At 45.6% G+C, this 13,375-nt stretch overlaps 1 protein-coding gene across 3 annotated transcripts in view; it reads right to left on the reverse strand.

Annotated features, from left to right (window-relative positions):
- Nucleotides 1-1,566: 1,566 nt before the first annotated feature.
- The window catches only part of RASSF2 (Ras association domain family member 2), a 41,043-nt gene continuing 29,234 nt past the window's right edge, over nucleotides 1,567-13,375 (reverse strand). For all 3 annotated transcript variants that reach the window (XM_082360163.1, XM_082360162.1, XM_082360164.1), the window contains 6 exons: nucleotides 11,530-11,690; nucleotides 10,178-10,279; nucleotides 8,651-8,702; nucleotides 8,042-8,163; nucleotides 6,715-6,812; nucleotides 1,567-5,540 (listed from right to left, as the gene is read on the reverse strand). In XM_082360163.1, the coding sequence (XP_082216289.1) occupies nucleotides 5,471-5,540; nucleotides 6,715-6,812; nucleotides 8,042-8,163; nucleotides 8,651-8,702; nucleotides 10,178-10,279; nucleotides 11,530-11,690 (605 nt within the window). In that variant the 3' untranslated portion in view covers nucleotides 1,567-5,470. The remainder of the gene's footprint in view (nucleotides 5,541-6,714; nucleotides 6,813-8,041; nucleotides 8,164-8,650; nucleotides 8,703-10,177; nucleotides 10,280-11,529; nucleotides 11,691-13,375) is intronic.

The following is a 13,375-nucleotide window of genomic DNA, read 5'->3' on the forward strand; positions in this document are numbered from 1 at the left end:
CACAAAAACCTCACTGCCTTGGAAGTGTTACCTGTCTGCTCATCTATTTTACTCAGTTTAGTTAATTCAGCACCTAAAAAGCTACTGCTTGGAGTGAAAACTCTAAATGTAAGAAATCAAAACAACAATTAAAGGGGAACCACCATTATCCAAACTTTTCTCTCTTTTTAAATACCTATAAGCATTGTTTGGCAGCATTGATAAAAATCTTGTCTTGGTTGCTACCTTTTTCTAGAGGCCAGATTATGTTGGTCACTCTTTTTTTTTTAATTTTACTATTTTTTTTTAATTAATTAATTAATTTTTGGCTGTGTTGGGTCTTCGTTTCTGTGCGAGGGCTTTCTCTACTTGCGGCAAGCGGGGGCCACTCTTCATCGCGGTGCGCGGGCCTCTTACTATCGCGGCCTCTCTTGTTGCGGAGCACAGGCTCCAGACGCACAGGCTCAGTAGCTGTGGCTCACGGGCCCAGTTGCTCCGCGGCATGTGGGATCTTCCCAGACCAGGGCTCGAACCCGTGTCGCCTGCATTGGCAGGCGGATTCTCAACCACTGCACCACCAGGGAAGCCCTGTTGGTCACTCTTTATGCTCCATGGCCAGATTTCCTAGAAAGACAACTGTCAATCACATATTTAAATGTTATGAACCAGCCACACAACCTCTCTCTGTGTTAGAGTTCTCCAGAGAAACAGAACCAACAGGATGGAGAGAGATGATAGATAGATAGATAGATAGATAGATAGATAGATAGATAGATAGGATCTACTTTAAGGAATTGGCTCATGCAATTGTGAGAGCTGGGAAGTCCAAAATCTGAAGGGTAGGCTGGACATCTGGAGGCCCAGAGAAGAGCCAATGTTGCAGCTGAAGTCCAAAGGCAGACTGGAGGCAGAATTCCCTCCCTCAGGTGAGTCAGTGTTTTTCTGTTACAGCCTTCAATTGATTGGATGAGGCCCACCCACATTATGGAGGGTGATTTGCTTTACTCAAAGTCTATTGATTTAAATGTTACTCTCATTTAAAAATACCATCACAGCAATACCCAGACTAGTGTTTGACCAAATATCTGGGTACCATGACCTAGCCAAGTTGCACATAAAATTAACCATCACACTTGCCTCACACCATAGCGTGGAACTTGGGCCCTAGTCTAAAGGTCTTAGGCTTGGCAACCCCTGGGGGGCTGTGCCTCCAACAGAGGCAAGCCCAGATCCCCAAACCCTGACAGTGGCTTGGCCATTTTACAGATGAGGAAACCAAGTCCTAGAAAAAGGTTCAGTGAATTGGCCCCAACAAGCCAAGGGTAGAGTTAGGACAAAAATCCAGCCTCACTGAATAGCTGTTCCCAGCTGTTTCTACAATTCTTGGCTCCACCAGGGCCTGAACCCAAGATTCATAGGGAATATTCTCATTTCACTTCCTTTTTGGAACATTAGAACCAAGTCTGAGTGCAGTCAAACCATAAACTCTGAAAAGAAAATCAAAGCGTCTCCTGGATGCACCTTCACTTTCCCATCCCCAACCCTCCTGTAATGCAGCGGACACACACACACCTGTCCACCGGGGACTTCTCTTTGAAAGTGCTTTATTCAACAAGATCTAAGTCAGGTGCTTTAAAACATATCAAAATGTTACAGAAATTCACAGCTCCCTACTGAGGACTTGCCAAGTTACATTAAGATACCTAAACACATCAGTTTATAACTTCAGAACCAAACATTGAATGAGGTCATGTACCATTGCTCGAAAAGCAAGTTATGATTAAGAAAAAAGATACTTCACAAAGCTAAATCAAGTGAGGAAACGCTTAAGAAACACTAGCGGTAACACATCAGAAACCATCAGCCTGGGAAACAGGTCTGCGATTGCCAGGGAGACTCCACAGGAAAACTGAGGCTCTCCTTTCACAGCTTGTCCATGTCTGGTGCCTGGCTATAACACAGGGGGCGCTGTCACCTCCCATGACAGGGTAAACACTGTCAATTCCCTATGAAAGAAGGGGTGCCACATTTGTCTTTATTTTTACCTCTCTAGGAGATCATTCCTCAACTCATCTGCCTCCAACAAGAAGACTTCGTGTAAAACAATTTTCGTAGAGGCTTGACTCGAGAATTTGCACTGCTGCAAGAGGTGTTCAAGGAGATCTCTGCCTCCTACCTTGGCCCTCACATCATGGTTTTGTCGCTATGAGGCACTGGAATTCCTTTGTTCATATAGGAATTTCTCTTGGAGATGTATCTATGGCACCACGTTCTGTGTGCTACAGAGCTTTGAAATAGTTTTGTTTTTTAAAGAGAGCGTCTCTTTTCTTAAGAGAGCTTCCTGCCTTTCTCTGGTCCATTTCTCCTTCCAACCTCCTAACACTGAAATAACAGCCCAACTCCAAAGAAAAGAATTCTTGCCAAGACATGTTTGCATCAGAGAACAGAGTTTGTTTCTTGAGTGTTTTTGTTTGTTTGTTTTGGTCTTTATATCCTAAAGTCTTATCTACAGAGATGATAAAATGTCTTTATCTGGAGGTCCCTAGGAGAGAGTATTGTTTTCTTTCTGGTAGAGAGGAGGGAAGGGTAAAAATATTTCTCCTTGAAGTCTCAGACCAAAACCTCAACCTCAGGGCTCAGCATTTGTCACAGGGGTAGGTGGCTAATCCAAGATCCTCCCACCTCAACCTCAACTCACAAAGTCCACAAGTCTGGAGACCAGTGTACACATTCCTCACCAGTTTGCACAGGCAAACCTATTGTTTGTGCTTTTCAATCCCTCCCCAAGGTAACCACTCCCCCTCCCCCCACAATTTAACGCCTCGCCTTCCCACTAATGTGATGATTAAGAATGTGACCTTGTGCTTAATTCCATCATCACCAGGGGGACTGGATCCCCTTCCCAACGATAAACTCAGGTTTTTCCTTCATTTGATCACCTTGTAACATAAGCCCCTGGAAAAAGACTCAGATGTGGCTACGCCGCTTTTCACAAGTGAGGAAAAAACCTGTAAATTGGCCTTTTTGTTCTTCACACGATTTCAGGTTCATTGCACACAATTACATAAACCCACACAAATCAGTCCAGGAGTTCAAAGCTGCAAGGCCATGTGATACCAGTGAGAAAATCCAGCTCCACATCACAGCAGAGGGTCTCTTTCAGTTGCTGCTATTTCAAAGAACCTTTCCAAAATTCCTGACTGGGTCATTAGTACGTGAGAAATGATTTCTAAACAGGCTGAGCCAAAATGGAAAAGTGCGGCCTGCATTAAGTGGAATGTATCATGTAAGATGCGATTTCCCCTCAATTCCACCCCAACCCCCCATCTCTAAAAAGCCAAGTCTACCTCAGTATCACTTTCTGAGAAAGTGATCTGGCAAATCTGACATTTTGCAACATTCCCATATTTACCACTATCATATTGCTAGTGCAAATTAAAGAGAACTTTGATAAACCAAAAACGGCTGTCCAATAAAAGTTAGCCATTAGTAATTTGCTTTGTGGAAAATTTTTTCCCTAGCCACTCAAGGAGGATTACTGGGGCCAACAAAGGCTTTGAACGTTCAAAATAAAAATAACCGGAAGAAAAGTTTTCCAAGTCATTTCTCAAATGCAAAACTCAGGAAGTATGTTTGCATTCACAAAACTGCTCTTTCCCATCTGTAACAAAGGAAGCCTCTCCCCGGGCCCCCATTTTTTTCTGTGCATTTTGCAGAAGCCCACTGAGGTGTATGATTGAGGCTAAGGCCCTCCAGATTTCCAGTCCATCCCCCACAGGGCTGGTGGTGCTCCCCCCAGAGGAGGTAAGCTTGCTAAGAGACCCTCAGCAAAATGCCAGGTAGCAGCATGCCATCTTCTTGAAAGTCAACAGCGAGACTACAGCTGTGAGCCATCTAAAGAGGCCATGGAAGCCACAGGGGCAGGTAGGGGGCAAGGGTGCCTGGGCAGGAACAGCTCCGCTGCAAAGGTCCACTGTCCTTGCAGGCACAGATCAGTGGCTCTTCTTTCCTCAACTGCCCAGCTCTCCAAACCTTCTTTGGAGAGGAGGTGGAGAAGAGATGGGGAGCTTCCCTACCACAACAAGGCTCAGTGTTAGGAGCTTCTGGCCTTGCTTGGTTGACCTCCACAGTCAGGCACCTGCTCCAAGCATCTATCTGTCACTCTTCAAACAGTATCAGTTGTACTGGAGCTGAGCTACCTGGCGATCTTACCAATGGGGGCCCAGAAGGACAGACTCTTCCTGCCCTTCCCCCTCCATCGGAGTCTCTCAAGATCACCCAAGTGGCTGCTCAGAGAAGCTGAGAGAGAAGCTCCATCCTATCTACACACTTTCATGGGGCAGCCCAAAAGGTATCCCTTAACCCCACACTTGGTCAGTAGCAGGACAAGTCTTCATTCTTAGAGTCCATCTCCACACACAACGTGAGGGCAACTTGCAAGAATCCAGTGGTTGGAAAGTATTAAGCCTTGACCTTGCAAACGCAGGGCCTCAGCTCCAAGTGCAAGAAGACCACTGGATATGAAAATGGGCTGGGCTTACAGGCACCTGTCATTCTGCAAGGAACCTCCACATTTCTCTAAGGAGGGAAACTTCCCAGCCATACAAGACCAGGCGCCATGTACAAACCAGTGAGGCCTGTTTCATAAGATACTTCTTTCAACTCAGGGAGGCCCCAAAGAGTTGGGGTCATCAGCTTGGCATGCTGAGACAAACATCAGGCTCCGCTATCTCCTAGAGGTAGCCAGGGAGGTGAGGGTGGAGGCAGAATCCATTCTTTACTGGCATCCACACAGATCATCACATATGTCCTTGTTATTTAAAACAATTGACGTTTCCAGTGTAAAAACCTGTGGGCTTATTGCATCTACCCCACTAATGGTTTATCTTTTTCTTTACATCAGAACTGCCCCAAGGGCATGGTTTGTTAATTAATTTGTTAACTGCCAAGGATCTCACACTTGCAGATCCTTCCTAGGGATACAGGGAGAATAGCTATTAACATAAAAATACCCCAAATGGTGAGTTTGCTGGGCCCCCCTCCCCTTCTAAACACAAGCAGACATGTATGGCTGTTCCCTGGCACTTGAGGGGAGAAATCTTTTCTTCAACCTAAAACCCCTCAGATCGGTGACTCCTCTGATTTTCCTGCCCACAAGCAGAACATCTGCCAGCCTCATAGCACTTGTGCTGGCTGCTTGGAATTGAATTGCATGTGAATATATCATGTAGGCATGTGGATGTGTACCATGTGCACACACACATGCACACACACATTTTGGGTTCTTCTTATAATAAAAACTGAAAGTCCTCGTGAGTGAAGGAAAGGAGCAGGGAAAGAAAGGTCAGGGAGTTGTCTGCTGGCTTCTCCATGGTGGTTTGGGAGCTGGAAAGGTTTGCATTTAAACGTTTCCATGGAAGGCGCCCAGCTTCCTGTGAGTCTTCTCAGGTCAACAATGCCCTCCATGGCGTCTGGATCCCCTCCCTGTGACTCAGATTGTTGCTGGGGTCTCAGCTATCTCCTCCAGCCTCTGCCGAATCATTAGCCGGAGCACGGTGTACCTGGGGACAGAACAGCTTCGGTGGAGAGCAGAAAGCAACACACTCCTTCTCATGACCCTCCCCCATCACTTGGGTCACAGTGTGGGCCAAGTGTCCCAACCCTTTGCTTCTCTCACTGACCCACACTTGAACCACTTCATTACTTGTGTTCATTTCCACAACAGGAGGAAAGGGACTGAAAAGGCTCACTCCAAACTAATTATTTTACTATGATTAGAAAGTCTGGAGAAGAAGAATGAGAAGGTGAAATAACAAGAACAGTAATAAGGATTCCCTTTGTTGAGTGCTTACTATGCTCAAGGCACTATGCATAGAGTATCATATAATCCTCACCTAGGCTGGACCATATGAAATTGCCATTACTTTTACCATTTTGGGGGAGCCTACAAAAATGGCAACTTCATATGGTTCAATCTAATATCAGTATCTGCATTTTGCCAAAGACGCTATAGCAACTACCAAGCATGGAGGTCCATGGCTTGGTGGTGAGTATGGTTTTTTCATCCCTTCCTTGAATTATGGTAATTCAGATACTGGAGTGGGCACTGTTATGCAGGGCTAACGTGGCTTTGCACTGCACAGCAAAACTATTTTTAAAGTTTGGCACATAGTAAGTGTTCAATAAATGTTAACTGCTATCATATTAGTTATTATCATCAACACAGAAAATGTAGCATTGACTTTAGTGGCAAAAAAATCAATTTTTCTGTCATATCTATGAAACGCAGCTCTACTTTATGACTAAACATGACAAAAAAATAACAAAATCCTCCCCAGAACGGAGTTTTAGTACTGGACTTTTCAACCCAAATGCAATTTCCAGAAGAGAAATGTTAAAAAGGGAGAAAGGATGTGAGGAAGGGATTTTAGGGTTACTCTGCTCAGACAAATTTCCACTGCCGAGACAACCTTCCTGAAATCCTTGGAACAATTTTATGTCCCACATCAAAATGAGAAGTTGAACGAGAAGCAGAATGACCAACACACTGATGTTTCAAGTCCCCACCTGAGATCTGAGATCTGGCATTGTCAATGGGAAGCCCCCTGAACACAGTCCATAAGACCCAGTCCCAGGCAGCAGCTCCTCACAGCCCCTGCAAGGCTCTTGAACAGAGACTCCTCTCACTGAGGCCACAGGAGAAACCCAACCAGCCACCCCAGGGGCTATGCTTACTTGCGCATCAGCTTCTTTACTTCCCGATCTTCTTCCTCTTGGAGCTTCTGAATGAAGCTTTTAAGGACAGGCATCTCAAACTTTATATACTGAGCCACCTGGGGAGGAAAAAGTAAGTCTGGGGTGCAAGACCCCTCCCAGCACTATTCTAATTTTTTTTAGCATCTCTTTCATATAAGGCACAAAGCCTTGGGAAATCTATTTCTGCACTAATCCGGGATTTCCTTAAAGGCAGGAGCCAAGCCTCATTCTTCTCAAGGCTGGTATAGAGTCTATGATGAAGATCACTTCATTTACATGATAACTTCATCTCATAACTTCTCATTTTTCATCTCATGTAACCAATCCATGAGAGGTGATGTCAAACATAGAAAATCACGTTCTCTTGTCAGGCATTCAGAGAAGACTGGAACACATAATATTCAATAAACCTCTCTGCTCTCCCCTAAGAGAAATTAAGGAACCATCACTCAGAATGATGATTTGTGCCTCAAGGCTCAAACAGGCATCCAAATGTGAACTGCCTCCTGAGAGGCTATAAGCGTGGGGGTGGCTCCCAGGTGAGCTGAAGTTAAGCAGCCACTCTTCCTCCCTCACCAGAACCCTCACCCTGTTCTACCAACTCTTCTCTTTGGGAGAAGTATGTTTCTCCATACTGTTAAGGGTGGGCTCAGCTATGTGACTTGCTCTGGCCAATGGAATGGGTGTGTGGATGTGATATACATTAAATCCAGGTGGTGGCTTCAAAGGAGCTTACATGGTTTCTTGCATTCCAGCCATCTGCCATGAGAAGCATACCTAGGTAGCCACTGCCTCTTGACCCTCGGTCTCTGAATAAGACATGCAATGTCGACCTGAGCTGAACCCACAATCTAAAGCAGAACCACTGCTACCAGCCTGCAGAATCCGGAGCAAGAAAGTAAATGTTTGCTGTTGTAAGTGACTAAGACTTGGGGAAGTTTGTTGCTATAGCAAAGGCTATAAAATCACTGCTAACTTCTTGAAGTTGCTTGGAAAAGGTTTGCAGAAACTTTTCAGCCCTCTTAAGTACCGCAGAAAGCCTCAAGAAATTTATTCCTTCTATGGAAATCATTTCGTGCCTGAGCATTCTTCCAGTTAACTCCCACACGGCACACCTCAACCTAGCTTCTGCATTCATTTTCCTGGCCCCATGGTCATTACTGTTTCAAGAACACCTGGTATTGAGAAATAGCAACAAAACAGGGCCTGGTCCTTGGCCAAAAAGCCAAGCTATACCCCAGTTGTAGTTTACCCAACAAAATCCCCCACCCTCCTGGGACAGACATCTGGCTGAAAAGGGACTCACATCATAGGTGACTTCCTCCACTTGGTCCTTCTCCATAAGGAACACTTTGGAGACCTGCTCACATGGGCCCTGGAGGATCCGGGCAATCAGGGGGTAATCAGTGTTCTTCAGCTTCTGTTTCTCTGGAACCACACACAGCCAGAAGCAGCCCTGAGTTGCCTGAGGCCTTTCTCACCTTAAGTAGTTGTCAACTCAGGGGCCCAAATGGACCAGGCACCTCAGGAGATTTGGCCATACAAGTCAGGAGACTGATTTGTAAATGAACAATTCAACAGTTCAAAGCAACTGTTGCCGCTCCCCTACCCGTCAAAAATACTTCCATGCCTCAAGCCCTTTGGAAGATGCTGCATTGGAGAATCTGGTTTTCTCTGTGCTTTGAGAAAATCCAGTTCTTTTTTTAATAGGCAGTTAAGTTTTAGGGTTAGTTTACTGACCATATATGGCATTCTCCGGTGGACTCATCCAGCGAGCTCACCAGCCTTGGAGGCAAACAACATTTGGAAGTTTCCAAAACCCAAGCAACAAGCAAATGAGGCAGAGATTTTTTTTTTTAACTTGTTATTTTGAGTTAATTAAAAGTTTTAAGTATACTGTGTTCTTTATACTTACCACCACTGGTATGGACCACATACAAAGCAAACTCCTCCGCTGAGTTCTCAATCTGAATCAGGAAGGAGCAAAAGATACTTGCTGAAAGCATATATTTACATATCCTAACTGTGGCCACTTCTTTTTGAACACTGCAAAGCTAAATAAATGATAGGCTCTTTTGAGGGGAGGGCTATTTATCTACAGCATTTAAAAGTGGTGAGGAAATGGGGTGGTAACATTATCAATAATAATAGGTAATAAGAGCTAACATTTATTGCACCATGCCAGGCACAGTTCTAACAAACTCTACATGCTTTAACTCATCTAATACTCATGACAATCCAGAGAGAAATAAAATATTGCTTGCCATATCAGTAAACAAAGGATGTCACAGTCATCAGCAATTGCAGCCACCTCCGATGGTGAGCTGGTGAGCCCTGAGAGGACTCAGGAAAGAAACAAAGAATACCTGCCATCTTGCAGCCATCAGACTGCAGCCACTCCCAACGGTGAGCCCTGAGGAAACTCAGGATGAGAAAACAGGATACTGGCCCCAGATAGCTAAGGTGTGTATCAAAGGAATGATTTCAGTGAGCCCAGACTCTTGCATCTTTCCATATGTAGGAAAACGCTAAATTCCTTAACTTGAGATATCTGATTTTCTTTAATTAACAATAATCTTTTGACATTCAGACTACCTGCCCTTTGTGACAAAACTCCTATGTATCCTAGCTCCCCCTTCACCTCCTCGGAGCAGTTCTCTCAGGGTTACTTGAGATGCTGCCTTCTGGGCTTGAAGTCCTAAGAATATTTGCTGAATAAAACATAACTCTCAACTTTAAGTTGTGCAATTTTTTTTCAGTTGACACCAGTAATGGGGTCCTGTTAACCTCATTTTACTGATGGTGAGGCAGAAGCACAGGGAGCTTAAGTCACTTGTCCAACTCCTCCAACCGGCAGGTTATAGATAGAGATTCAAACACAGAGCCTAGGCTTTAAACCACTAGGACACACTGGCTTCTATTAGAAATAAGAATACTTGGTTTCCAAAAGACTTAGAAGGGTATTGTGGAAAACATACAGAGCAACAGGACTTCAAAAACACTCATGCACTATAATTTTCACATCTATTGAAGGCTCATCAAAGTAGGTTCCCCAAATGCACAGAAGTCGATATGTGCATGGAGCCCTGAAGCAGTCATCAGGTCCAGGGTCCTTCTCTGGAGGTCCATAAAGCACCTGAGGGCAGGTGCTTCTCAGGCTTCAGTGGCACCAGAATCCCTGTAAGTCTTGTGGAACAGGATCCCTGGCCTCATCTCCGAGTTTCCGCTTCATTGGGTCTGATTTGGGGGAGAGGGAGACCTGAGAACCTACTTTTCTAACAAGCTCCCAGGTGATGCTGATGTCGTGGGGTCTAAAGAACCTAAACCTTCTCTGCCCGGTGCCTCCCTTACCACACACTCTCCATAGCCCCCACCTCTACACTTCTGGGGGCCCCAAGGCACACATGCCACTGTCTGAGGCCAGCCAGCAGAGGGAACTTGCCTTAAATTTGTTGAGCAGCAACTTCAGGACCTGTGGAGTGGTCATAGTGCTGTTGATGCGGACATTGGTGATGGAGCCATAGGCCGGCGTGAACACTGACGTCTGTCAATAGAGGGGTCCAGCTCAGCGTGAGTGTACAGACAAGGATGGGGCACTAAAACCCAGGTGTCCTGGCCCTGTTACCTGGGGTAAAGGGACAGGGACAATGGCACTCAACCTGTGCTCCCTGAGAGTCCTCTGTCCCTTACAACGTAGAAGCATTGGGTTTTGATGTCAAGAAAGAGCCCTGGGCTTTGCCTAGCTCAGGAGCTCGCACCCACCCCGCTGCAGGAGGCTTGAGGGGTCTGAGCTTGCCAAACGGCAGCGCTGAGGAGGGAAAGAGGACCAGATAAGGGAGGCACTCCCTCCAAATAAAGCACACACAAAGCCCCTTCTACTACGACTTCAACATGAGGAGGGCTGTGACCACTCTTCCATGATGCACTTGTTTCTAGGGCCAGATTCAAACCAAGCAGCAGGAAGGAAGGAGAGTCAGCTAGCTTGGGGTGGGGTGGGTGATCTGAGCTCTGCAGCTCTATTTCAGGGCAGCCCTTAACTCACAGAGAAGTCAGGCCACATAGCAGCTGGAGGCACATGGTGCAGAAAGAGAGTAACATGTGGATGGGGGGGTTTCTGATGAGGGCCGTTTGTGGGGTCATCTCACATCTCACCCACTGAGACAGGAAGAAAGGGGGCAGGGCACAACCATTAATGACACAGCCATTAAGAACAGGATACCACAAAAACTGGTTAGAACCTACTAGGCCCAAGACGGCAGAAGATTTGACTTCCAGTAGACCTTCACCTCATTATACACTCATTATAATACATTAGCATCTAAATGACACACCCACAGGTGCCACGACAGTTCCGAGGTCGACCATAAAAGGCCAAAAAGTGAGTGGTGGCCCAATTCATGGAAATCCCCACCCCTTCTCCAAGATAGTTATAATACTCCTCCCACTTATTAGCCTATGAAATTACCCAGCCCATAAAAACAAATCACCCCCACAGCCCAGGGCTGCTCTCATATTCCCAAACGACCCATTGCCTTGGGGCCACCGGACTCACCCGAGACCTGGGACGTGACCATCCTTTTGCACCCCATTTTTTCCTACAACACCATCATCTAGGAGGGCTCCTGATCCGGAGGCCCTTATCTCTCTCAGAGCCAGCAGAGCCTGCAGCCCACTCATGACCCAAAGACTGAGCGGCTTCCCAGGAGTCTGCAGCCCTGAGGTGGCAGCTGCCCAGGAAGGGGTCTTGCCCCCACTGGGGCTGACCCTTGCCCCCTGCCACCCTATCGCCTCTACCTTATGGTTGTAGAAATGGCCGTTGATGGAGAAGCGGTGGCGTCTGATTCGCCGCTGGTCGCTGGGTGTCCTCACATTGCCACGACGACGTACCCCAACATCACTGCGTGTGCGCATCAGTTGTGGGGTGTCTTCCTGCAGGGACTTCAGGCCCCTGGAGTCTGAGAGGGAAGGGGAAGATGAGCTCTGTCTGCCTGGACCTGGGATGTGGCAGTGTGCACAGAGTACCCTCTTCCTGACCAATGCTACAGCACCTACAGCTTTCTCAAAAATATATTTTATAAAAACAGTATTTCCTGCTGGGGGAAAAACATGATGCATAATTTACCAAGAAGCAATACAGTGACAAAGTTCAGAGCACAGACTTTAGAGCCAGACTCCTAGGTTCAAACCCCAGCTCCACCACTGTCATTGTAGGGGAGCAAAACTTGCTACCCCAAAATGTCTCTGGCATGCTGAAAACAATCAAGCCCCAAAAGACTGATAAATGAAATATAGCCTGCTATATCAGTAAACAAAGGATATCACAGTCATCAGAGATTGCAGCCACAGGTGATGGTGAGCTGGTTAGCTCTAAGGGGACTCAGGACGGAAAAGAATACCTGCCATCTAGCAGCCATCAGACTGCAGCCACTCCCCACGGTGACCCATGAGGAAACTCGAGGTGAAAGCACAGGATACTGGCCCCAGATAGCTGAGGTTCATATCAAAGTAATGATTTCAATGAGCCCAGACTCTTGCATCTTCCCATACACAGAAAAGAGCTAAATTCCTTAACTTGGGATATCTGGTTTTCTTTAATAAACAATAATCTTTTGACATTCAAACTACCTGCCCTTTGTTGCAAAGCTCCTATGTGTCCTAGCTCCCCCTTTGCCTCCTCAGAGCAGTTCTCTCAGGGTTACTTGAGATGCTACCTTCCAGGCTTGAAGTCCTAAGAATATTCGCCGAATAAAACATAACTCTAAACTTTTAGGTTGTGAACAATTTTTCAGTCAAAAAGACTCAGGAAGAAACTCTGCCTTTTCCCCTAACTGCCTGAAGAATTTAGATAGCAGGCTTATTACTGGACTAGAGTTATCACCAGAGACATCTGCAAAGAATATGGGCTAAATGTGGTGAGGGAAACTCTTAGAGATCAGAGTCCACCCTGTGTCACACTGTCTTTGCAGGCCCAGCAAACATTTGTTTACCAAACGTTTGCTTTTCCATCTCCATGTGAATTGCCTTCCTCTCCTGAAGTCCCAAACCACTACCCCCAACATCCTCTTTTGTCTTTAGCTGAAGATGGTAGTTAAGGTGAGGGCATCAGCCATTTTGGTGAGTTACTCAGTTTTTCTGGGTCTCTCCCATGTATACATGTTATTAAACTTTTGTTTGATTTTCTCCTGTTAATCTGTCTCATGTCAATTTAATTCTTAGACCAGCCAGAAGAACCTAGAAGGTAGAGAAAAATGTCTTCCTTCCCAACACCATATATCACTAACTCTCTGTGCCTCAGTTGCCTCATCTATACAATGGGGATAGTAATAGCACTCACCTCACGAGATTGTTGTGAGGGTTTAAATAAGTTAATTCATTTAAAGTGCTTAGAACAACGTCTGCACAAGATAAGCACGATACAAGGACTTGCAAGATAATTTCGAACTGACAATATCTACCAAAATTGCAAATGCACATAGCCTCAGATCCAGAAATTTGATTTCAAAGAATCCTACAGACACTGACAAATGTGTGAAATGATACATGTATAAGGACACTGTCTACACTTTTGTTTGTCTAAAAGACTAAAGACGACTTAAATGTTTATCAATAGGGAGCAATTAAATTATCATTTTTTTCATAC

Source organism: Balaenoptera borealis (assembly GCF_965194805.1).
Source record: "Balaenoptera borealis genome assembly, chromosome: 16".
Classification (NCBI taxonomy): Eukaryota; Metazoa; Chordata; class Mammalia; order Artiodactyla; family Balaenopteridae; genus Balaenoptera; species Balaenoptera borealis.